This window comes from Triturus cristatus, chromosome 4_2, assembly GCF_964204655.1.
Source record: "Triturus cristatus chromosome 4_2, aTriCri1.1, whole genome shotgun sequence".
NCBI classification, from domain to species: Eukaryota; Metazoa; Chordata; class Amphibia; order Caudata; family Salamandridae; genus Triturus; species Triturus cristatus.
In genome coordinates, this window is record NC_140586.1 from 359,989,495 (window position 1) to 360,016,261 (window position 26,767).

The following is a 26,767-nucleotide window of genomic DNA, read 5'->3' on the forward strand; positions in this document are numbered from 1 at the left end:
AGGCGACATGGCCACTTCACCGTGCAGCAGCAGCGGGGTCTCCTCGTCTTCTTCCTCCTGCTTCACCATGGACTCTGGGCTAGAAATCAAGACCCATTCCGTGGAGCAGACCCTGGTGCCGCTTGGATCACAGGTAGGGAGCACAAGCGGCTGATAAAACCCGGGGCAGTGGCATGCGGTGAACCGGAGTTGGTTGGAGCAGGGAGCTTCAAACTCCAGGTGGGGAAGAGTTTAGAGGGAGTCCAGCATTCACACCCACCGTTCCCAGGAGACCCACGGCTGCCCCGTCTGTGTGTTTGCTTTCTGTCACCCCTCCAAGTCCAATTACCATTGCATCTTAACGGGAACTTGAATTCTGCCCCTGACTGACCCTTATTTCCCAAATTGAACTTTCTGGTCGTGACAGCCCTGGGCTACTGTACCCTGCCCACCTGACCTGACCCACATATGGCGAGGGTGCACAGCGTGCGTGGTGGGCAGTGTTTCTCTGGCACATAAAGAGACGTGGGGGGAAGTGGGCTGCTCTACAGAGACAGCTGCCGGGGGATGGGGGGGGGGGGGGGGGGGGAAGTGGGGTGGGGGAGAAGGGGGGGGGGGGGAAAGAGTACAGAAACCTGCGTAATTAAAATGAAATCACTGGTCATCCTGCAACACCAGTTCCCCTGAGTTTTGTTGCCTAGTGGCAGACACTACTCACTGTACTGGTAACTGCAGAACCTAATCTGAACTGCCATGCCCATTGTCATTTAATTGTCCCAGAATGCACCCATTGCTAATGCGAATTAACTCGCTAAATGCCATGTCACCGACAGTGATCCACCCTTGAACCTTCATGCTTAGGGAATGAACCAACTACACGATGTTACAAACTACGTGCCCTGAAGGTAGGCAACATCACGGTAAACGTCAAGTGTGGATCGTGATCGTGCAGGGAATCTGCGTCAGAGCTTTTGGGTGTGTAGTAAACCGGACTCGTGTTGGAAGGATTTCATCTTTTGCACACAAACAGTCCAAAAGTTACTAAAAATGCAGAAACACATGTTGCTGCACAGTGCCCTTTGCAAAGCTTTACTGGTTACTTTTCTGTTGCTTACTACTATATTTTGGAGCTAAACCAACACTAATGATGCACAACTATGCCTGGACACTGTTAAGTGTAAAAATTAGAAAAATAATGAACACTACCACAGAACGTACCACATGCTGCATAATTTGCCTTTTCTTACCACTTAATTTAGTCAACCCTGCTGCCGCATAATTCCAGTGGTTCTGGCTATACTCCAGTTAGCCTCAGTGAGTGGTTCACAATTAGGACATGCTGGCAGTGAACTACTTTAAGCAGAATGATACCAATATATAACCAAAATTCACAACTTGTATGTTTTGACACATCTAATTGCTCTCTCTTTTGCAGTTTCCCACAAGAATGGTATTCTATTTCTCTACAACGTATTAATATTGCTGACTGAAAAGCACCTCAATCAATATTAAATAATACTTTATAGTGTGGTACCTACTGTTGCTTGCCTGTAACTTTACACATGTTTTTATTTTAATTGTGTCACTCAACGTGCTTGCAGTGATAAACAAGCATTTGCAATGCAATAGGTCTAGCATTTACGCGAGCTTGAGCTATTGCCATTGTAAATGACATTGCCTTTTATTTATGTGTTGATTTTAAAAACATAAATAAAAGGCATTGGTATTTACAATGCCAATAGCTTAAACTCTCGCAAATGTGAGACCTATTGCACTGCAAATGCTTGTTTTTCTAAGTTTGCATACCAGAGCAGCGCACGGCGGAGGGGTGCGGGTTCACTTGAGTTGACCTTTATTTGAAATCACACAGCTGTAAATATAAAGGCAGACAGTGGGCAAAAGGCAGCATGATCGAGGGCAGGGGTGGGGGAGGGAGGGTAGAGAAGAAACAGGCGGCTGCTGAGGGTTGAAAGAGAAAAGCAACAACACGGATAGGGGAGATGGCCTGAACACACAAGTACTTCTATGGAGTGCTCGAAGGCAAATAAAAAAATAGCTCACAAAACCGGGAGCATTAGAAGGAGACATTTACTTGGTCTAAGCTCTACTGGAGGGCCAAACACAAGTAGAGAGCATGACGCACGAGATGCCATGACGAATGGCATCAAAGAAAATGAGAACAACACTGAAGCTTACCAATGGTAGGCTATGGACAGGCTGTAAGCCCATTGATTGAAAGTATGTCTCAAAGAGACAGCAAGTGCGTTGTCTAGCCGAGACATAAAAAGTAGCTCCAAAAGAGCAAGTAGTGTAAGGCGGAGTTACTTAGACCATGCTGCAGCAAAAGTCCAAACAAATGAAGAAGAAATTAAAAAGGAACACACAGACCAAAGAGAAGGAAGCAAATGAGTGACGAGGAAGTCAACTAATGGTAAGCAATAGGCCCACTGTAAGCTAACAAAATGTCTTACACATTTTAGGAAATGCCTCTTTTTGTATGGTCACCCCCTAGTTTCTCGACTGATGCTGCCGTTTGTTTTTTACTTTGAGAGTGCACCAAGGCCTGCTAACCAGACCTCAGAGCCAGTGCCCTGACCCTAAAAAGTATGTTGAATTGGCTGTACCCAACTTCAAACGGCCAACTTACCTGTAAGTCCCTAGTAAATTGAATCCAGTGATTACAGCGCTGATTGTGCCACCCTGGAGGTCCCCCAAGAAAAACAAGTCCCCCAGTCCACCACTGCAGATTGGTAGAGAAGTCATGCGCTGCTAGCCCGACTTTGCAATTGAAAGCACTGTTAAAGGTAGAAAGGATGCCACAGACGCAGAAAGGGGAAGCCAGTTGCCAACTCAGTTTCCCATGGGCATGTAGCCCTGAGGTAGCCACACCCTGGGGTAGGCTAGGAAGGTCTGAACACCGAGAGAGAGGTCTCACCATCTTGGGAGTTGACACTTTGACCTGGAAGCCCATTGACTACTAAGCACATCTTGCTCTGAGGGCAAATCCAAGCATAAAGGGGGCACCTCTGGCACCCAGACCTCAAGTCTCGACAGAATTTGAAGAAGGACCGATGGAGGACTGCACTACTGCATCAAGGGACCAGCAAAGAGAGGCAGTACCGATGAAGATTGCAACTGGTGGCTAACAAAGCGAGGGACTGGGCCTGCTGTGTCCACCTCTAGGAGAAGCCGTCTCCAGGGTCCAGTCCAGCCAACAGAACATGGACCGAGGACTCCCTGCAGTAAGACCGGTCAACCACATCACATCCACAGCATCCTTATAGCATCTTCGGCTTCCTTTGCATCAGGACCATTCTAAAGGAATCCACTGCACCGAGGAGAACATGCCTTGAACTGCTGAAGTACTGCTTCACCTGGAAAGGTAACTGTTCTTGAGGATGTTGCTGGTTCACCAGACTAGCTCCCTACCAGAGTCGGTCACCATAAATGCTTTTAACCGACCGTATTGACACTTACCTAAGTTTTCTTTAAAAACATCTTAAGCATCCAATTCGTTGACTTTGCCAAGGCTTGTTCACAGTTGAGCAAAATTACCCCGATTTATTATTGCCTGTAAAATTTGCATCTCCAGGATCCTCCGGTGAATCTTTTTTGTTCTAGTGCCTAAAAACGTGTCAATTCCTTTGTGTAAGCTCTTCTGCTCAGTGTCACAGCTACTCAGAGTTGTGCTGAGGGTTTCACAAACAAAACCTACTGGACCAAAATTGGTTGGTAAATGTATGACATGGTGAGGTCACACAACCTTATTATATAATATATTCCATTTCCTCATAGCAAGCGATACTGCTTGGCTGTCTAAGATGAGACTGAAAAATGATGACACGACAAGGAGATATTTTAAACAGCTAAGAGGTTGAGCAAACTTCTGATAGTCAATAAGAGTGGGAGCATATGAAAGCAGTCAATGAAGATATAACCAAGCACTGAGCTGCGTCATCTCACTCACCCAGGATTTAAATGTTTGCGAGGGTTGGAAACCAGCCAGAAAATGAACGAGCCAAGACGGTAATGTGGTGAGACATGCACCGTCTCTGATCTGGCCGGGCCTGCTATTGGAGTTCGGAGTGCAGGTCTGCCTAGTCCCCCTCCTGCCAGGCACAGGATCAGTACTGGAGAGGAAGTGCCCGTTCTAGTGGTCCATCTATTTCCAACTGTGCAAGGATCAGCCCCGGTCCCTACTAAAAGGGCACCCAAGGGCCAGGATGGTTCAGGGTACGGCCGAGTGATGCAGCCACTCCTATGGGCCCTGGCTGGTGACTGGGTATTGGAGACAGTGACTGCCTGACCAGGGGCTGAAGGTAATCCAAGTTGGTGTGGAAGTAGCGATTCAGATGAGGCTGTTAGCGGTAGCACCTCAGATATGTCAGCATGGAGTTTCCAGGCAAGCATGACGTACACAACATCGGAGGCCTGGGGGAGTCAGGGTGTAGGCTTGCGTCCTCAGTGGTACAACGAGCCCCCCCTCCCCAACTGTAAGGGGTGGGGATTGATGGCCCCTGGGGGCTGAAAGAAGGAGAGTGGAGCGGCACTCACTGACTTGCATTGACCAGGACATGGGGCCCTCCAGCGTGGAGTCACGGGGGTGATGTCAGCCTAATCATCACCTACTGAGGTTTGAGAAGGCCCAGATTGCACACATTGTTGCCCTCCTTATAAGCTGCCTATAGCCCCAGGGCGACTTTTGATGGAGGCCTAGTGGCGCAACGTCACCATGCAGTGAGTTGAAGTGGCTGGACGCCACAGCAGAGCACGGGACCCCCCACCTTATGCTGGGTTTTATTATGACCTAATAATAAGCATAAAAGACCAACCTTACAGTGAGGAAATAACGTGAAGCCCTACTGAACTGTCCTAAGTACCGAAGAAGACGATTTGCTAGCTTGTGCTCCTGGGAGGCAACACAGATGGTGGGAGGAATGCGCATTACTCATTTAATCTCAGTGTGGTTGCGGACTAAATCAGTGCTTGTGTGACACCATTGCATGAGAGCAGCCAAGTAGGACTGTAACCCTGGCCTTATCTAAGAACACGAAAAAATCCACAGTGTAGGAAATGCTTAGGAGGGCTGGGTCCTAAAAATCTCACCTTTATGCTAGCTTGGAATGTGAGACAGTAGTGTGGTCTTTAATGTTGTAACTCTATTGGAGTTTCCAAGATGGCATTGAGCAGCTTTGAGAGGACATATCCAAAGAATTAAACAGGACTGGACAGCTCTGGGCCACACAGTGGAGTTTCTGGAAGAAACAAAGACTGCCAAAGACAACGAACTTGAAGCCCTGAGCTTGGAACCTATGATAAAAGACCAGAATTTGGGATTACAGGCTCACCTGGAGGATCTTGAACATCAATTGAAATCCCATAACTTTAGAATTAGAGGATTACTGCAAAATCTAGATGCTCATAATATTGAGGCTTATGTCAAGAGACTCTTTTCAAGGGTTGACTTGACACAGAGGGATATTATCCTGAATCGAATGCAAAGAACTGGACCTCCATGTTGAGACAATTAGCCACCTAATAGCCTAGGTCTCAGCTATCTGATCGCATCAAGTCTAAAACCTTCAGATGGAGAACTGCCCAGGTAAGAGAAACAGGCCCAAGCCCATGGTGGATGTCGAATCAGAGTAGAAAGCAGTACTTTTGCAACTTAAAGGATCAAGTTTCCCTTTGAATTCACTAGAAACATGACGATCTTTATATAGTGAATGGAGGGTAAAGGGGCTTTGGGGAGTGGAGGGACATGGGCTGGGTCCTGGCATTTCTGTGATGACGGGGCTGATAGTCCTGCAGTTAATCTTACCTGATCTGGGCAGTGGATGACTTTCCTATGTTCACACAGTGGATGGTTGAAAATGGTTTCTCCAGCTAGATAAGTGAATTGCTCGGCTTGACTGGGCACCCAATCTTATCCAAGTCACCATGGATAAGATCTAGTGTTACTTAATATTAAGTTTAGGGATTCGCCCGGTGAGATTAGGGAGGGAAGAAAATATCCACCTGTCATCCAGACAAAGGGAATGTTTTGGGGCAATTCTACTGCGATGCCCCCTGAGCTCAATTTGGATACACAAAGATGTTGAGAGTAGAGGTTTTGAACTGGAAGGGGGTTATTTAAAGCCGCATATGCTCTATACACAGATGACGATTTGCTCGGTCTACAAGATCCACATATATAGGCCTAAAACTAGCGTAGAGTCAATCAAGATAGCCAGATTGACTAAGCTAGTTTTAGACCAAATAAAGGACAAAATAATTTTATCCCACCGAGCACTGGTGGTGAACAATCAGGACCCTCTTACACACATGAAGGAGAGGTGCTCTACAGATCTGGATTTTATCAGCGACGTAGATTTGCAGGAGGCAAAAATGGACAAAAGATAGTCCTCGATCTCAACTAGACAAAGACATATTCCATTTATATACTTTTACAAGGGTCTACTATAACCCTGCTAGAGTACATAAAATGAGGAAGACACCCTATTCAGGTTCTACAATATGTCAAGGGGAAGTGGGTACCCTTTTACACATGGTATGGGAGTGCCATGCAATTCAGGTATATTGGTCCTAGATCCATGCTATTCTGGAACAGCAATTGGCGTCCCACTCATGTAGGAACCCAGGAGCATTTTGTTGGGAATACCACCCTATCGGATGGTACAGGATGGGAAGTTGCAGTAAATTTACGACTAGGGGGCAAAGAGTGATATCGCAAAACATTGGTGAGGATAAAGCACCAATGGTGTCAGAATGATATGGGGTCATGAACTATTGTGCCTGGAGGAAGAATCTGCGTACAAAAGTAGGGGATGCCCAGGGAAACAAAACAATTTGGAGGGAGATGGTGGAATCACTTCAAGGAATTATGCCCTATACAAGACGGATCACATGTATAGTGACTTTACAATGAGAACTGCGGGAGGAAGTACTTATCATTGCAAATTTGTATCGCTTTCATACACTCGCTTGTCCCGTTGACATGTATATAATCTATTATGTGCTGCTTTTGGTTTATAAAACACAAAAATGTTTTGAAAAAATAATGGCACCAGTATGCTAAACAAATTTCAATTAACAATGCAATTGAGACGCATACTTGGAATTGTAGGATACTCACCAACAAGAATATCAAAAAGCTACATCAAGCGGTCACAACAGTTATGGTTCCTACAGAAAATTACTGACACAGATGAAGCTCACAGACATGTCAATCAAAGGAAAATATTGTGCACAGAGGTACAGATGGGAACATAACAAATGTGCTGCAAGAACAAGCAGATTTTTCTAATGGAGTGATGCTGTAACGCTTGGTACTGAAAAACAATGCTATCAACATAGTCCAGTACTCCTGCATATCTTTCAATCTGGTATTTAGCAATAAAGCAGTGATAAACGCTCCCCAGAGCTGAGGAACATAACATTCTTCCTGCTCATAACAGTATTTCCATCACTTCCTACGAGCAAAAAAGTAGAGATATTATTCTGCCATTCTGATGCCCACCCTACAATAGGAGAGGAGAACACACCATCCTGTCAATAGATTTATATGAATGTGCAAACCTAGCGCCTTTGTCCCACGAGTTAGCAAGCTCAAGTTGGTTTTATATGTCTTGCATCCTATACGCGACGATGTGGTCCCGATTAGCCACACAAAAGTGGGTTGCAGCACCTCCTGAACACACTAGAGAGCTACGCCACAAAAAACTTACTGGAAGTAAATTTTGACAAAACTAAAACCAGGTTCCTATGCTTGGCATCTGGGAAACGGCAAAATTCTGAATGTCACAAACAATACATTTCGAGGCATAAACATTGATAACGGCGGTCAATTTTCCATCCAGCTGGAATCAACCAGAAGGAGAGGTTTGGGCCTAGCAACATCTCTGAAACAACAAAAAACTAAGCTGACAGGTCCCAGGCTTTCTCCTTTACTTCAGGTCGCTCAGGCAAACATTTTACCGACCTTCTCATATGGAATCGTAGCTCTGAAAGGGAGCAACTCTTAAACTCTAGACAGCACCATCATTAGAGCTTACAGGATCCTCTTTAACATTCATACTTATGCCTCTGCGGCTCAGATTAGACTGGAATTTGGGCTCACCAATCAACAGCTAGCAAGACAGGGGTTTACCTAACAAACTGGCACAAAATTAGGGATGCTCCCAAGAACACCTTAAACCATCTACTATGGCAGGAGTTACAGCCTTGCTCACAATGGCCTGCCAGGAACTACTTAAAAAGCAGCCTCTATAGGACTCTCCCAACTCTGGGATACACCAACCTCGCATGCACTTTAAAAAAATGCAGTTTGAAGGACAATTAGGACCCTCTCGCTATTAGATGACAAAGCAGTCTTTGCAAAACGGAGCCACACATGGATGCCATCAATAGCTATAAAACACTCAGCCCACAAACTTACTTCAGCTTGGGGTACTTGGTGTGTAAAAGAAAAATTCCCCAAACACGGATTAGGAAAGCTGCCATCTACCCTGCACCTTCCACCATGGCAGAGAGGGCAAGCTACAACTAACTGTCATCCGAGTAGAAATGGAACAGATGATATGGCACGTTTGATATGTACCAGTATGCACCTAAAGCAAGAAAGGGCCCGACCACTCAAACCAGAATTTAACGTCCGTGGGATTCGCACACGACGACAAGCACTGAAAGCATGCTTCAACTCTGATGACCCACAGTTGAACTACAAACCCATGGTAGACAACAAAATGGAAGAAGCAGGAGCACTGGGGACTCTACGGACAGTTGGAAAGAAAGAACTATGCAACCCAAGGGTAATCAGACCAAGAGGACTCCATTAGCGTTTTAATATTTAATCTCTAATTTTAAACATTTAAGCACTACGTATTTATAAATAGTTTACTTGATTTTATGAAAACTGAGTTTTAAAAACGGATATTGAAAACGGTTTTAATTAACTATACATAATAAAGGTAAATTTCAATTTCAAGTTGGTCCTGTGTAGCCCAGCTCACAAGGAGAAATGCACTTTGCCCATGAAATGCATGTCATTATCGAGGTGCAGCTCTGCTGCATTACAGTGCGCAGTTGGGGCATTTTCTAATTGGATATTAGCAAGTGAAATCTACTGAAGGTTCTGTCCCTAAAGGGCAGCAACTTTCAAGAGCCTGTACAGCGACAAAGAAAACCCTAGATTTACAAGTGAAAACAAAACTACTGGATGCAGGGTACTATCGCACTTCCACAAACCTTTCCCAGAAAGTGGTATATGATCAAATCTGCCAAGCCAGGACAAATGCTTGCCAAGGGATCATGATAAAGCAAGTAATTTCATATCTGGCCAAAACTAAGAAGACTGAATTTGGAGACTCACACACAGAAAGCAGTTGCAGCTATGGAACATCTTACCTGTACGAGACCAGGGGATCTCGAAACTCTACACGACCGCTCCTTTTCACATTGCTTTCTGACGTGGTGACTCGAAGTGGGCTTCGTGAGGATTTCTCTTTCTGTTTCTTCCCACGATTGGAAAGCTTGGAAGGTGGTGCAGGTCCTAAGGAATCTTCCAAATACCGTCCATCTGCAGAAAGGGTGTGTAAACAGACCAGGTAAGACTCATTTGCAACAAACCACTCACTTAACGAAGACAGTCCCAGGACACATTGAAAACAGGGGCCTCTCTGAGAAAGGGATTGTGAAGGGTTTTTGGGAATGCAGCGAGTGAGGGAGGTGGCAATGAACAGGGAAAAATAACAGAAAGGCAGTGAAAGAAACAATGAGGAACACGAGAACTTAGACATGTGTAAACACTTAAACCTAATGTTTTAATCATTTTCTAGTGACAGCAAAGGGATTTAGTTTCTGCTACCTGGGTACAAATTCATTTGCAACCTCAGCAATCTTCTCTTTGAAACCTTTTATTATATTTGGCATTATATATGTACTTTAATGTTATGCATGAAGTGCTTTTATTGACACACAAAATGAAGACAAATTATTATTTATCTTAAATTATTGTAATAATAATATGTAGAAAAGGATCTTTTTAAGAATACCAAAGTCTTTCAGTTCTACGTTTGTAATGACACCTACACCCCCCCCGTCTCTATTTACTACTCCAAGAATGCAAGAATAGCAGTCTCCTACAGTTTGGCACAAGTGTTGACTGCTCCAACAATTTCCAACAAGGTAGCCTCCTTACCAAGGCAATAAATATTGCTTTGACCACCTCCATTGCTAGTATTCACTACCACAGCCTTACCCAAACCGTGGGTCGCCTCGCCTGCCCACATCTGATGGACCGCGAAAGAGCAATAAAGAAAGATGCCTTTCCTTTTTGTATGGTCCTTGTCACATTTGCTGTGCTTCAAAGACAAAGGTTAAATGTCAGGCTATGTCTTCTGACAATTTGCTGCCTATTCTTTTAACATGGGGATTGGTTTTTACTTTTCTTTCTCGAAGTGCAAAATTAGAGGAGCTTTTAAAGTGCATAATGTGACTATCTTGTTGGGAAGGCTGCAGGATGTCATTTTTTGAAACAACAAAATTTAGATAATTGTAAATGAACTGTACAAATATTTTGAAACATAGCAGTTAGGAAAGCAAAAATTAAGCAATTTTCTTTGTAATTCTGAAGTGTTCTGGAAACAAAGATTTTAATAGGATCAAAACAAGTCAAGACACTACTTGGTGATACACAATTGATAAATATTCACCGGAACCCCGATTTACACACACATCTGTATTCTTTATAGTTTTATCAGTAAAACTGTATGTCTGTGCAAGTTCAGCGTCAATTTCAATGGGAAACATGCTGTCAGTAAATAACAGTGCGCTGCCAAAAGATGCTTTAGTAATATATTTAGATAATGTATGCCAAAATGCACCACCAGCTACATGCTACACCCTTTCCCACTCTCCCGCTGAATACATTTTCTACACTGTGTGTGAAGCTAGAATGTTTCACAGTCCCTATGACTTCAGTGATCTAACATTGATGTCAGCACCCAATTCTAGAAACTAGTCCAGCGCCATTGAGCCCCCAAGTCCAGTCTTTAAACAAACCCTTACAAGTATTCCCAAAACAAGACTCCGGGTGAACCTTCCATTATTTTTTGCTGCTTTTTTTGCCTTCAGAAAGCTATTTTGTCAAAGGTATTTTTATTAAAGTTTTCAGCATACAATCTGAGAGAATACTACCACAGCATCCCACGCAGGGGAGCAGTACAATTCAACAAAATTATAATTGCTGGCCAGGTTGCAGTGCTCAATGTAAATCAAACTCCTTCCTCAGTGGGTGGCTCAAATGAAAGATACAGTTTGACAGTAATGGAGTTCGGAGTGAATCCTATCAAGCACAAAATATGAGCAAGCAGTGTTACAGATGTTACTCCTTCTTCCCGCGGCGGTAACTTCCTTAGGCCTTCCAACTGAAAGGTGTTATACAAGTTGAACATAAATCATATACAAATATATCCCAAACATGAGTTAACTTAAATACAAAGAAAAAACGAAACAACCCCTACCCAGTACCCACTCCCCACCATTCCTGTGGTGACGGCGACATTAATATAATGAAGGAAGCGTATGACACTAGAGTTCTAATCAAAAAGAGATGCAGGGTTCTAATGGTGTTTTGGGATCTGGTTTGGCGCCCCAGAAAGGCCGGGGGAATGCTGGGTTGAAATGGAGCGGAGTAAATGGAGGAGGGAACGAAGTCCACCTATCATCTCCCATAACTTTATCCCATACTCTTAAGGTGGTGCATGTGGGAGTGCTAATGTATTCTTAGGTCTGTCGTTTCTGGGGCGCCAAACCAGATCCCAAAACAGTCCTCCCAGTCACGCTGCGGTCCATATGTAACCAATGTTTATTAGATTCCTGTTTCGACCATTCCACCAAGACTCTCAACTGTGCCGCTTTGTAATATAAGTGAATATCTGGGAGTCCAACGCCCCCCCCCCCCTCCCCCCTTCTTTGCGAGAGAGGCGCAGTAGGGAGTAGGAGAAGCGAGCGCGTCCTCCCTGCCAAATAAAGTGTAATATCATAGTCTTCACTCTTCGGATGAAGTCACCCTCCATCTCTATGAGCAGGGCCTGAAATAAATAGAGGAGCTTAGGAAGAAGTGTCATTTTCACGGCGTATATTCGGCCTAGCCAGGACAGAAAGAGGTTTCCATTTTGTGAGTTCTGCTTGAATGCGTGCAATAATGGGGGGGAAATTGGCAGCGTAAAGCCCTTCTATTCTTGGCGTTAGCTGAACCCCCAGATATTGAATAGAAGAAGTAGCCCAAGATAGAGGGGTAAGGGATAGAAGTCTGTGGACTTCTGCTGGCGGGAGGGTGAGGTTGAGTATATATGATTTGACTAAATTTATTTTAAACCCTGCCACAGCTTCAAAGCGTTCCAGTTCAGACTGCAGGTGTGGGAGGGACGTAGCAGGCTCAGAGAGGGACATAAGGACATCGTGCGCGAACAAGGAGATTTTATGTGACTCCCCTGTGAATGGTAATCTCTGGATTCCCGGGTCAGCCCTGATCGCTAATGATAATGGATCTATGCTAAGAGCAAAAAGTAAGGGTGAGAGGGGACACCCCTTACGGGTGCCTCTAGAGTGGACAAAGGGAGAGGATTGTACCCCGTTAACCACTACTTTGGAGCGGAGGATGAGATAGTTTGCCCTAATCATGTTAAGAAATTTAGGTGAAAAACCGAAGTGTGTGGAATAAAAATACCCATCAACCCTGTCAAAGGTTTACTCAGCATCCAATCCTACTAAAACTGCAGGGATTTGGCGTCTGTTGGCCTTTTCTATCAGGTGTATAATTCGGCGGGTGTTATCGTGCGTTTAGCATCCTTTGATAAATCCCGACTGGTCTGGATGAATGATGTCAAGGCATGAGGTTGTTTGGCTATAATTGAAGAGTAGAGTTTTGCGTCCAGATTCAGAACGGCAATCGGTCTATATGAAGCGCAGCGCTGGGGGTCCTTTCCCGGTTTAGGTATCACAGAAATCACGGCTTCGGACATGGTGCCGGAGGTAGCGCCTTCCTCTGCCATCTTGTTAAAAAGACGGGCACGGTGGGAGCTAACGTCAGGGGCAAAGGTCTTATAAAAGAGGGCGGTATAGCCATCCGGTCCGGGAGCTTTGTGGGGTTTTAAGGCTTTAATGGCAGTGGTAACCTCGTCTATAGTAATAGGGGCGGTGAGCAGGTAATTCCGTTCCACAGATACCTGGGGTAGGGGCAATGACTGAAGGTAGTCCCGTTGGGTGTCCGAGTCTAGGGTCTCCCCAGAGTATAGGCTTTCATAGAAGGATCCAAAGATCTCAGCTTTGTCCTCGTCTTTATGTGTAGTTTCTCCTGAGGGTCCCCGAATGCCCCCTATGTATTCTCTCCCTCGCTTATCTTTTAGCTGCCTAGCAAGATGTTCACCAATTTTGTTGCCCTGAGTATATGATAGGTGCCGTAGTTTAAGAAGCGTGAACTCTGCCCTATTATTATAAATAGCCCGGAGTTTACCACGAAGCGCCGTTAAGTTGCGTAGGGTTTGCCTTGTGGGGTTTAGTTTATGGGTGCGTTCAAGAGAAGACAGCTCAGTTTCCAATAGCTCCCTTTCACTAGCACGCTGCCTTAGTGCCGCATTAGGGGCAATACATTTCCCCTTAACAACAGCCTTAAGTGTGTCCCAAGTGGTATATTGCGATGTATCCTCCGGCCTGTTGGTAGCAAAGAATTCAGTAATAGTTTCTCTTAATTTGGTACAGGATTCCTTATCCGAGGACCCCGTCCACGCCCATCCCGATAGTAGATTCAAATTGAAACATATTTGTGCGGCTCAGAAGCAAACCATAGTACAGGTCAATACCTAGAAGAACGACACTGATAAATTATCTACAATAGTGAGTAGAACATTCAACACCACCCCGGATATTAACACATAGCTAGAGGCGGTTATAACCTCGACTTTCAAACCTGCTGTACAATCTAAAGGAGGGAGCATCACTGATCAGAATTATAAAGCCAACAATGTCCATGTCCTAGCCTTGTCTTGAACAGGAGGCCGAAGGATCATGCATAGGGACAACTGTGGGATCGGGGGAGAAGCGTACCTGGGATGAGCAAGTCCCCGTTGGTTCTCACTGAACTCTGCTGGGGACGTCGGCCACTGTGACAGTTCCGCAGAGACTGAGAGATTCAATCCCACGCTGCAGTCTTTAAGAGATCATCGGCGTCCCCTGCGTGTCCCAATAGACCAAGCTGAAGTTGACGTAGATCCTTGGGTAGATTCTCCATGTTTACCATGGGAGGGGCCGTCCCCCTCGGAGGGGAGGCCCAGCAGATGCAAGCCTTCCTGCAGGTCAGTAATGTGGCGTCGTTTATTCTGGAACTCAAAACTAAGCCGAAATGGATAGGTCCACCTATACTTGATCTTGTCGTCTCGTAACTTAGTGGTAACGGGTCTGAGCAGTTGCCTCCGTGCCAAGGTAGACGGTGCCACATCCTGGTAGATGGTGCAAGAGTGGCCTTGAAATGAGATGGAGTCTTTCATCCTAGCTGCCTGGAGCACTGCCTCCTTGACTCTGTAAGAGTGGAATTTTGCCAGTATGTCGCAGGTTCTTTTCTTCTCGCCATGTTGCACAAGGACCCCACTCGGAGAACCCTATCCAGTTTTATTTTAAGAGACTGTGGGGCCAGGACCTCCGGGAAGAGACCCATCATGAAGACCTACAAATCAGGCCCTTCCGCGCCTTCCTCTAAGTCCCGGACTCATATGTTCTCTCGTCGCGCTCTGTTTTCGAGGTCCTCTGTCTTGAGCTGTTACGGGTGCAGCTGATCCTTGAGTGTTCGTACATCGTCCCGCAGCTCATTGAAGAGTTGTTCTCGTTCCTGGTGTTGTGTCTCGAGGTCAAGGACCCTAGTGCCCACCGAGTCCACATCTTGTTGTAGGGATGACAGGCGTTCCGTCAACTCTGACCGCAGTTGCTCCATGGACGATTTGATGTCTTGACTGATGTCACTGCATAGTTCAGATTTGAAGTCTTTGAACATTGTTAGCAGTTCCGCCTTTGTGAGAGCCATTGCTGCCGCGCCTGTGTCTCCTCGTAGCGTTGATCGTTTTTCGGAGGTCGAGAAGAAGTCTGAAACCTTGTTCGGCGTCTTGCTCGTCGTCTTCTTAGGCGGCATATGGATTTGACCCCCCCAGAGTTATGTGGGATTGTCAAGAATAGTATGAGTGCGCAAAATTCTGATCGGGGTGCTGCATGAGACGATAGGTAAGTGTTGGGCCCTGGGCTGCAAGACTCCGCACCGCGTGGGTAATGGTGGCCTCCTCTCAGGGATTCATCTGATCAAACGCCCAGTGCTCGGTAGTAGCCGCTGTCGCCACTTGGGAGCAGGGCCGTCAGGCGGGAGTTAATGCCCTTGGAGGTGAAGAGAGCCTTAATTAACCACTCATCTATCTAAAAGAGAGTCAAGTATGAGATAGCTTCAGTGAGGGCTGTTAGAAAATAGACTGTGGCCTCAGGCTCTGATGCTAGTCGCAGGTGTGGGCTTGTGGGCCTGTTGGCACTGGATCACGCCGCATTGGTGAGCTTTATGAATGGGGGAGGTGTGCCAGCAGGTCAGCACCAGAGGGGTTGTGAGAATCAGTGTCGCAGGTTTCCAGAGGATTCACGGTTAGGTGCCAGTTCTGCAGCGTCTTCGGTGGTCTAGTCGCTGTGCACAGTGTTGGACACGTCGTCTAAGGAGAGATAGGTGGGTGGCCCCATGCTTAAAGTCGCCAGTGTCAATGGGTGCCGCCATTTAGTGTAACGCGGCCGTCATCTTAGAGTCAGGCACGAGCGGTGAGGTCCAGCCGAGTAAAACAGCCACGTCCGCCACCTCAATTGTCCCCAAGTCTCCTCTCACCTCAAACCCACCTCCGCTCTTCATATGCGGGAGCCTGCGGCCGTTTCGTCAAGAGGGAATCGGGAAAGGCTCACGCCGCCATCTTAGCCCTTACTATCGTTCCCCTCCGAGGCAGCGCGGGGCCTAATAGGGCGATTCTTGCGGTTTTCAAGGTACGCAAGTTGCTCCCACTGGTGCGTCACATCGTCCGGCTCAGGTACGTTCTATTTGCAGCACTCCTAGGATGCTGAAGACGCCCTTTTTCGCACCGGGAACAGCGAATGGACCGGGAGCCGAGACGGTCTACGTCCGATCGGCCATTTTGCCCGGCCACGCCCACAAAGCTATTTTCATAGAGAACGTGCTCCCTATATGTGGTCATACACAATCATAACTATTGTATATGGCTTCTAAACATAATTTGAGCAATATGGATGTATCCAAATGACCAGAGTTGCCAACTTTGGACCTGGGGAACCAGGTTGGAGTCTTGGTGTTGGCTCTGAGCAAATCACTTAATCTCCTGTGCTTAAAATGAAATGAATCAGAACTTATGTAAAGAAATCTGGTGCTCATGTGAAGGGCTCCAATGACCCTGGGCAGTGTTCGCACTACCTACATAAATATAATGCACCACTGGGCGCCATTTAAACACATAAAATGGACATGAGGCATTACCCATTACATGTCTACGTCTACACCGGTGCCGCCAGGACGCTCGTTCTTTTCTCCTTCAAAACTTTAGGAACACACACTCGTGTTCTGCCCCTTCATCAGCTCTGCTGAAATCGTATATTCGACCACACTTCGGCTCTTGTGACCTTGATTGTTTTAGATATACTACCTTGTGGATGTGTATTCTTCCTCCTCTCTCGGCACCAGTCGTCCATGATTTTGATGACTAAGCTTACCTATTGATATCCGTACTATTGACTGATGTTATGAGCTGATTGCCGTCTTGGATTTCTTCACCGGTTTTCCGATTACCTCACCTCCAAGAGATTTCCTGCATACTTCTATATTTATCTCTTCTACTGTGCACGTCGCGTACCCAGCCGGGTTGGAATTATCATCGGTTTTACGCCGTTTATTTCGTCCACGCTACTAGCTTCAGCCCTGAAGAGTCGTGGGATTACCTTCCCTGACGAAACACGTGTCGGCTAGTTGTGTTTCCAAAAGGAATAAAGAACATCCATTACCACTGAAGAATTTTGTATATCTTGCTTTCTCCATTACAGTATCTACTTGATTCAACGTATATGTGTGCACATGATTATATTGTTTTATATACTGGCACAATGTTGCACTAGAGAGAAAAACATTTCTGCTCACAACTGGAAATGAGCAGTAAAACAAGAATGAATATGCAAGTAATCTTATCAATGTACTATTTATTACATGTTACCACATACATGTACTCCCGAAAAGTGTGTAAATCGTTGCTGGTCTTGGGCTCAAAACATTTAAAGTCACAGCACAAATTATGAACAAATGCAACTAGACAGTCTGAGCATAAGCTTTTTATTCTAACGGTAATAATAGTGGTGAAACTGTTTGAACAGAACTAGAAGGTAGAAAAGGAAAATAATATAATTGACATTGAGCCAGTCTGCATGTGAATGTACAGGCCAATTTGGATGACATTTACAACATTTGGGAGTGATGGAAAGAGTGAAAGAACAGCATGACCAATGTTTCTACCTTTATTCTTACAGTTTGAAGTTACCAATCAATTAAAATTTGTAAGTTGCAACATGCTCCTCAACCTACATTTGGAAAAAACAGTTGTCTGTCCCGACAATGGAATACAAATATCTTGAAATTTATATTGCCCTAGATTCAGTAAGAAATTGGGAGCCAATTGTATTGCCCGTGTAGGAGAAGATTTTTTAAAAAGGCAAAAGGAGCAGGTTGCCTGTTAAATTGTTGGGCAACGTTTCACTACAGAAAATGATTTTAGTACCCAGAATTTTGTTTATACTACAGAATTATTGCAACAAAATCCCTACTTAATCGAGTAGGATCAAACACCAATACCTTTCTTTAGACAAATAATCAACCACGTCACCTATAACAAGTTTATTCAGTCTGTTTGTGAAGGGGGTTGGTGATGGCAGATATGTGTTTGTATTACTGGGCAACCCAGTTGATTGTGATGAGTGACTGGACATCTGGAAGCAGAGAAGACATGGCATTTCATGCCCAACGAGACATACTAGACGAAATAGGCATAATGAATCTGGAATATTGCGTTCTGATCAAGAGACATCTTCCCCCCATGGCCCCAAATTGTAATAAAGTTATGGAGGAAAGAAGACAATTGAGGTGGAGCTTTGACAGTACTTCCTCACCAACCATAGCTCTGTCCCCTCGCCGGGTACCCTCTGGGAAGCGGGTAAAGCCACCATCCGTGGCTCTGCTAAAGGCCAACTCAAACTCAAACGTTTGGCCCAAAATAGCCGGATTACCCTCCTCGAGGCTCAGTCTAGAGAGGAACGCGCCTGAGGCACAGGAAGACCCCCAATCACAGCAGCTCGCACTATTGAGGGAAAAAATAAACAAATCTCTCTGGAGTTAGCTAAGTTGCAATGGAGATCCTCCATTGCCCGAGTATACGCCTGGGGAGACAAAAATGGGAAGATTCTACATAGACTGGCAACATATCCCATAGCCAATCGCATAATCCCAGAAATTTGAGACTCCGAAGGACTCGACCGCTGCACTCCTTCTGCGGTAGCCCAAACTTTCACCGATTATAACTCCAGACTCTACTCGTCCCGAAGACCTGAGACCTCTTGCTCTCTATCCAAACTGATTAACCTGGAGGACCTCCACCTTCCTCGCCTTAGTGCCGCTGAATCGGCCAGAATAGATCTCCCCATCACACATGAAGAAATAAATGAGGCCATATCTCGAATCGCATTAGGGAAAACACCAGGCCCTGGCGGCTTTCCACAGGAACTTATGCCGCATATCGGGACATACTTGTCCCTCACCTCACTGATCTATTCGCTGAGGCCGTTGACGAAGGATCATTCCCCCCCAGAAACCGATTTGGCTACTATAGTTGTCATCCCCAAGACTCAGCCACCCTCACCACACTGCGCAGACTATCGACCAATCTCTGTTGTATGTAGGTGAGGGGAAAAAAATCCTCATCCCTTACTCATCATTTAATAAGCAAGTATACTTCTTATATTAGTTCTTGCCCAGAAACAGGGGGAGATGCCCCTTTCCCCCTAAATTGAAGTGAGTTTTTTGTGGGTGTATCTGGGCTAGAGTATACATTTCGGTTGATTAGGATAAAAATCCAATTGATGCAAATAGATCAGATGATGAGAATCAGATATTTGTATTTTTTATTAGTAGCTGCAGAAGAAGAAAGGATGGCACAGCCAACACGTGTTTCGCCCCCTAATTGGCCATCAGGCCTGGGGCTTCCTCAGGGCTGTACATATACAATGTGAAACCAAGGGTTGATTAAGACACGGTGTGGTGAGTCATGTGTATATCATGTACATAATAGTGGGTGGTAAGTATAGAAGCAAAGCGTTAGGGGGGAGGAAAAATAAGTATGGGAAGAGAGAGTGGAAATAAAGTGAGAAGGGGATCAGGGTAGGCGTGCGGCGGATTGACAAGATTAAGGAAAGCAAATTTGTGTGGTGTGATTAAGAACGGAAGTGTATGGGTGAGGGAGACAGAAGTATAGTAAAATAGTTATGCAGAATATAGTAAGTTTGGTAGGAAAGGATAAGCGATGTGATTTGGATGTTGAGAGTAGAAAACGAGAAGTGGGTATATTTGGCGGATAAAGTTAACATTTTACAATTCAAAGAACATTTTACAATTTAATAAACAATTCCCGGTTGTCAGGGTGTATGTTTGCGAGGAAAACATAGTACCAATTACATTGTTTAAATTCGACGTCAAGCGGTCATATAAAGATAGAATAGAATAGGAATTGTATGTCAAATAGGAGCAGAGTAGTCAAAGGAAGTCAACAGTATTAAGTTTAAGTCATTAAGCGTTTCCAAAGTTTGTAATGAAATGACGCGATCATGTGACGTATAGAATCAGTTATCAACATTTAAGAAAGTTGTAGATATTCACAATTCGGCATTACGGGTGTATGTTTAAAACAGAGGCAGAGTGTCAAATGTCATGCAAAATATAAGATAAAAGTATAGTTACAGTATGAATTGAGAAAGCCACATCAAAGTTGCCGGGTCAGGCACGAAATAAAAGAGGAAAGTTGGCATTAGATATGTCTTAATAAGAACGGATAAAATGGTGTGTGGCGCCAAAAAGTGAATCAGTGACTTCGTGTGATTCGAGGTACCGGCGCGTCATGGGTCACAATGTCTAGTTTTTTTACATTTTTGAAGGATAATGTGACATGCAAAAATCGAATAGAGGTTAAGTTATACAGGTGATAGTTCCTCGGTAGGTACGGTCTCTGTCAAAGAAGTAAGCACATGATTTTAAGAGTGGAACTATCGCCGAGTGAAAGCGGTGCTCTTAGATTTTCTATATACTGTAGGTGGTGAAAACCAAACGTGAATGCTAGCCTATACGGAGTTCAAAATAGTGTTGAGAGTAATGCAAGGCATACGCATGCTCTAAACGGTAAGGTGAGCAAGTTCAATTTAAATATTAAGCAGGATCAGGATTTCCTTACCGGGTATTCAGGTAAAGTGGTATTTTTGAACGAGGGTTTGGGAACCCGAAGATTTCTAAAATACGGAGAAAGGACAAGGGAGAACAAGCATAGAAACGTGTAAGCGGGAGGGAGTCTGATAACGCAAAGGAGGGGGGGGGGGGGGAGCAGGGGTTGGTGTCTCTTACCTCTGGTCTCGGCTAATGCCAGGTGCTGCTGGTGTCCGTGTTTTGGTGGTAATGACAGCCGGTAGCAGCGAGCAGTGAAAAGGAGTCGTGTGTGAGAACTTCCGGTTAGTGACCCGGAAGTAGCAAGGTGCTTTCGCTGGGCGCCATATTGGATTGGGGTATATACCTAAGGAGATTGCAGGGGGGTAAGCGGGATGGAAATATCGATCGTCAATTTAGAAAGGGATTTGAAGTTATGGAAGAGAAAAGTATGTTGGTAGAGGTATGAGGAAAGTTGACACTTAAGGAAAGTAATAGAGTGTGTCAGGCATGTAACACATAGATACATATGCGAGAATTTTGTATTTACAGCACATTTGTCAATTAACTCTGAAAAGCAGAATATCAAGGATCAAAATATGGAGGGCAGAATTATGTTAAATTCACACAATAACGCCCAGTGGTCATGGGGTTTGCCATCTGGTATGTGCACATATTTGAAAGAGTTGCATTAAACGGAGGGCACGCTGTATGTTCTCTGGTTGCCTAAGGGGAACCTCGGTTGAGAATTGTTAATAGAGGCAGGTGGTGTTATCATTGGGTTAAGGATAGCGGTTGGATCAGTTTGTGGGAGCAACTAATCATCTCCCAACCATATATGCATTTCCGCATCCTTATTGAGCCCCAGATTTGTGGTTCTGTAGTTCATTATCAGTTCACTTTCGCGTCTTCGTAATTTGAGTTCACGGTCTCCCCCTCTTTTTGTTTGGTGTACAACCTCCAAACCAAAAAAGCGGAAGTCCTTTTTGTGAGGATGATGGTCTTCAAAGTGTTCAGTGAGTGGATGGCCTGAAGGACCAGGATTCAGGAACATTACCGCAACATCCATAAGTACCCTTCAGGCCATCCACTCACTGAACACTTTGAAGACCATCATCCTCATAAAAAGGACTTCCGCTTTTTTGGTTTGGAGGTTGTACACCAAACAAAAAGAGGGGGAGACCGTGAACTCAAATTACGAAGACGCGAAAGTGAACTGATAATGAACTACAGAACCACAAATCTGGGGCTCAATAAGGATGCGGAAATGCATATATGGTTGGGAGATGATTAGTTGCTCCCACACACTGATCCAACCGCTATCCTTAACCCAATGATAACACCACCTGCCTCTATTAACAATTCTCAACCGAGGTTCCCCTTAGGCAACCAGAGAACATACAGCGTGCCCTCCGTTTAATGCAACTCTTTCAAATATGTGCACATACCAGATGGCAAACCCCATGACCACTGGGCGTTATTGTGTGAATTTAACATAATTCTGCCCTCCATATTTTGATCCTTGATATTCTGCTTTTCAGAGTTAATTGACAAATGTGCTGTAAATACAAAATTCTCGCATATGTATCTATGTGTTACATGCCTGACACACTATATTACTTTCCTTAAGTGTCAACTTTCCTCATACCTCTACCAACATACTTTTCTCTTCCATAACTTCAAATCCCTTTCTAAATTGACGATCGATATTTCCATCCCGCTTACCCCCCTGCAATCTCCTTAGGTATATACCCCAATCCAATATGGCGCCCAGCGAAAGCACCTTGCTACTTCCGGGTCACTAACCGGAAGTTCTCACACACTACTCCTTTTCACTGCTCGCTGCTACCGGCTGTCATTACCACCAAAACACGGACACCAGCAGCACCTAGCATTAGCCGAGACCAGAGGTAAGAGACACCAACCCCTGCTCCCCCCTCCCCCCCTCCTTTGCGTTATCAGACTCCCTCCCGCTTACACGTTTCTATGCTTGTTCTCCCTTGTCCTTTCTCCGTATTTTAGAAATCTTCGGGTTCACAAACCCTCGTTCAAAAATACCACTTTACCTGAATACCCGGTAAGGAAATCCTGATCAATATTTAAATTGAACTTGCTCACCTTACCGTTTAGAGCATGCGTATGCCTTGCATTACTCTCAACACTATTTTGAACTCCGTATAGGCTAGCATTCACGTTTGGTTTTCACCACCTACAGTATATAGAAAATCTAAGAGCACCGCTTTCACTCGGCGATAGTTCCACTCTTAAAATCATGTGCTTACTTCTTTGACAGAGACCGTACCTACCGAGGAACTATCACCTGTATAACTTAACCTCTATTCGATTTTTGCATGTCACATTATCCTTAAAAAATGTAAAAAAACTAGACATTGTGACCCATGACGCGCCGGTACCTCGAATCACACGAAGTCACTGATTCACTTTTTGGCGCCACACACCATTTTATCCGTTGTCACATTATCCTTTAAAAATGTAAAAGACTAGACATTGTGACCCATGACGCGCCGGTACCTCGAATCACACGAAGTCACTGATTCACTTTTTGGCGCCACACACCAATTTATCCGTTCTTATTCAGACATAACTAATGCCAACTTTCCTCTCTTTTATTTCGTGCCTGACCCGGCAACTTTGATGTGGCTTTCTCAATTCATACTGTAACTATACTTTTATCTTATATTTTGCATGACATTTGACACTCTGCCTCTGTTTTAAACATACACCCGTAATGCCGAATTGTGAATATCTACAACTTTCTTAAATGTTGATAACTGATTCTATACGTCACATGATCGCGTCATTTCATTACAAACTTTGGAAACGCTTAATGACTTAAACTTAATACTGTTGACTTCCTTTGACTACTCTGCTCCTATTTGACATACAATTCCTATTCTATTCTATCTTTATATGACCGCTTGACGTCGAATTTAAACAATGTAATTGGTACTATGTTTTCCTCGCAAACATACACCCTGACAACCGAGAATTGTTTATTAAATTGTAAAATGTTATTTGAATTGTAAAATGTTAACTTTATCCGCCAAATATACCCACTTCTCGTTTTCTACTCTCAACATCCAAATCACATCGCTTATCCTTTCCTACCAAACTTACTATATTCTGCATAACTATTTTACTATACTTCTGTCTCCCTCACCCATACACTTCCGTTCTTAATCACACCACACAAATTTGCTTTCCTTAATCTTGTCAATCCGCCGCACGCCTACCCTGATCCCCTTCTCACTTTATTTCCACTCTCTCTTCCCATACTTATTTTTCCTCCCCCCTAACGCTTTGCTTCTATACTTACCACCCACTATTATGTACATGATATACACATGACTCACCACACCGTGTCTTAATCAACCCTTGGTTTCACATTGTATATGTACAGCCCTGAGGAAGCCCCAGGCCTGATGGCCAATTAGGGGGCGAAACACGTGTTGGCTGTGCCATCCTTTCTTCTTCTGCAGCTACTAATAAAAAATACAAATATCTGATTCTCATCATCTGATCTATTTGCATCAATTGGATTTTTATCCTAATCAACGGAAATTTATACTCTAGCCCAGATACACCCACAAAAAATATCGACCAATCTCTCTCATTAATATGGAGGTCAAAATATATGCGACAATCCTGGCCCAATATCTTAGACCATACCTCAAAAAACTGATCCACCCAGACCAGTGTGGCTTCATGCTGGCATGAGGTACAAGTCATTGCCTCCCACATCTCCCTAGCGAATCGCCAGTCACTAATTCCCAACCTAGCACTCTTCCTCATCGACTTTGAAAAAGCCTTCAACTCGGTCAACTGGCACTATCTGGGAGACGTGTTTCTCGAATTGGGCTTGGGACAACACTTCCCATGCTTAGTTAGGGTCTTGTATTTCAGACCCAAAGCACGGGTGCTCATCAATGGAGCGCTCTTGGAGACGTTCCCGATTGGAAGAGGCACGAGACAGGGGTGACCCCTCTCACCCCTTCTTTTTGCTCTGGCGATGGAGCCCCTGGCCTGCCTCATTTGGTCTGATTATCGGATTCAGGGATGGAAGTGGCAAGGAGAAGATTGCTTTATGTGCATATGACATCCTGCTTTTCCTCGCAGAGCCTGCCCAATCCGGACCCAGGTGCCTCCACATACTACGTTCCTTTGAACAGGTCTAAGGCCTGCATCTGAATTCAGCTAAGTCAACCTTGGTTCCCCTTCATCTGTCAAGGGACTGTTTCGATCGGCAGTCAACTATACCCATCAGGCGGCAATCATTTAAATACTTGGGAATCTGGGTCGCATGACTCCCCAAATTAGCATGGTCGCTCAATATCACCCAATTAGTCAGGAGGACCAAAGAAGATCTCCGGAAGTGGCAAACCTTGCCGCTAAACCCCTAGGGAGTCGCCCTTTTTAAGAATATTCTCCCCCGATTCTTATATATTATCCACAAAAACCCGTTCCATCTTCAACAGACTTGGTTCAGGGAACTAGACAGTCTTGCTAACAAATTCCTCTGGAGCAGGATGAAACCACGAATGGGTCTGACCCACTGCCAGATCCCACCCTTTGACGGGGTATGGGCATAACTAACCTATATTTATACTTCCTAGCAACCCGCCTACTCACCTTGCACGATTGGTTCAATGGGGGCTGGTCAGATCCGGCATATAGGGTCGAGCTGAACGAACTGGGACTTCCCAGAATTCAAGCAATGATGTACAGAGGACCAATACCCAAGACGCTGCCTGTGGTGACACGCGCAATCCTGCTGGCTTGGCGCACTTTCCAGCACCATACACAGTGGGTGAACAAACTAACCCAAAAAACACCTCTCTGGCAGGGCACGTGGCTTAAAGAAGTGGGAGAGTTGGAGGGGGTTCCGAGCATGGGACCTGATTGGTATTTCGCAGTTAGGAGACATATGGGTTGGCGATCACATACGCACATTCCAAGACCTGCAGACCTGCCATTCCATCCACCCATCGCAATTCTACAAGTATTTGCAACAATGACAAGCCCTCAACATGTATACACCAAGCGGCACTACACTCCCAGAATACAGGCCCTCAGAAGTGCAGACCATGATGGGGAACCTGGGGAAGGGAGGGGTATCACGAATAGATCGTTCCTCAACTAATAACGACCCAACCAAACTAGACCGACTCAGAAGTCAATGGGAGAACTGGGTGGGTTCCTTTGAGGAGTAAGACTGGAGATATGCCTTGACGGCTCCCAAAACCATCACTACCTCAGCCAGGCTCCGCCTGGTCCAACAGTTATTTCTCCACACTGCCTACCTCATTCCAGATCGCCTCGCGACCAAATCCATCCTGTACACGCTGTGGCCAAGAACCGGTAGACTTCTACCACATGCTGTGGACATGCTCCCACCTTGCCCCATAATGGGAAACAATAGAAAAGGAACTTACTGAAGTCTTGGGTTGGGAGGTTCCACACAACCCCTTGTAACATACTCCTGGGGGTCACGGATGGGTTGGACGGATCTAGAGTAGATACATTATTCCTGGGTACTGCCAAGATGGTGGCCAAGAGGAACATCAATGCAGCTTGGAAAAATCCAAGCCCCCCTAGTATAACTAAGTGGCGCAGGGGGGTGGACTGGTCTGCAGCCCAGGAGAAGCTTCTTAAGGAAGCCAGGGGATGCCCAGCCAAACACCACTAGATATGGGGCAAATGGTTGGGACAAATTGGGTAATGGAGTTTTTTCGTCTCATCTGATCTAACTTACTCTATGTGAGATCTTGTGGGAATATGGATTGCAATCTATGTCAAAACCCCGTGGACATAATCTTTATTGTTTAACTGTAATGCTACAAGGTGCTGTACTGTTTCATCATTCAATTAAAATCAATAAAATGGAGTATAAAAAAAAAAAATAGTTATGGAGGCAGGGGCTGCGATGGAAAGGCAGGTTGACACAAGAAACACCACTGTGGTATGGAACATATATTTGTTGCATACGGCAAGGTAAGAGATCCATGAAATGGTACCTCATTGGGATCATTTAGGAAGGAGATGCCTCCGCAGTTCTGTAAAAGGAGTCTGTTGCAACTGCCTAGCTGTACCAGATGTTCAGTAAATTCCAGGGACGTTATAGACAAGCGTTGGTTTTGCCCACAGATTGAAAAATACTGCCAGAAAGCTATTGCAACTTTATCCACTGCTTGGAGCTGACCCATTCCATTCTCGCCTACACTGATACTGCCCGGAGTGATG

The 26,767-nt window shown here is 45.0% G+C and overlaps 1 protein-coding gene across 1 annotated transcript in view; it reads right to left on the reverse strand.

The window, feature by feature from the left end:
* CEP350 (centrosomal protein 350) overlaps positions 1 to 26,767 on the reverse strand; it is a 1,602,561-nt gene that overhangs the window by 1,549,365 nt on the left and 26,429 nt on the right. Inside the window, exon 5 of the mRNA XM_085601771.1 lies at positions 9,385 to 9,556. Coding sequence (XP_085457897.1) covers positions 9,385 to 9,556 — 172 coding nt within the window. The remainder of the gene's footprint in view (positions 1 to 9,384; positions 9,557 to 26,767) is intronic.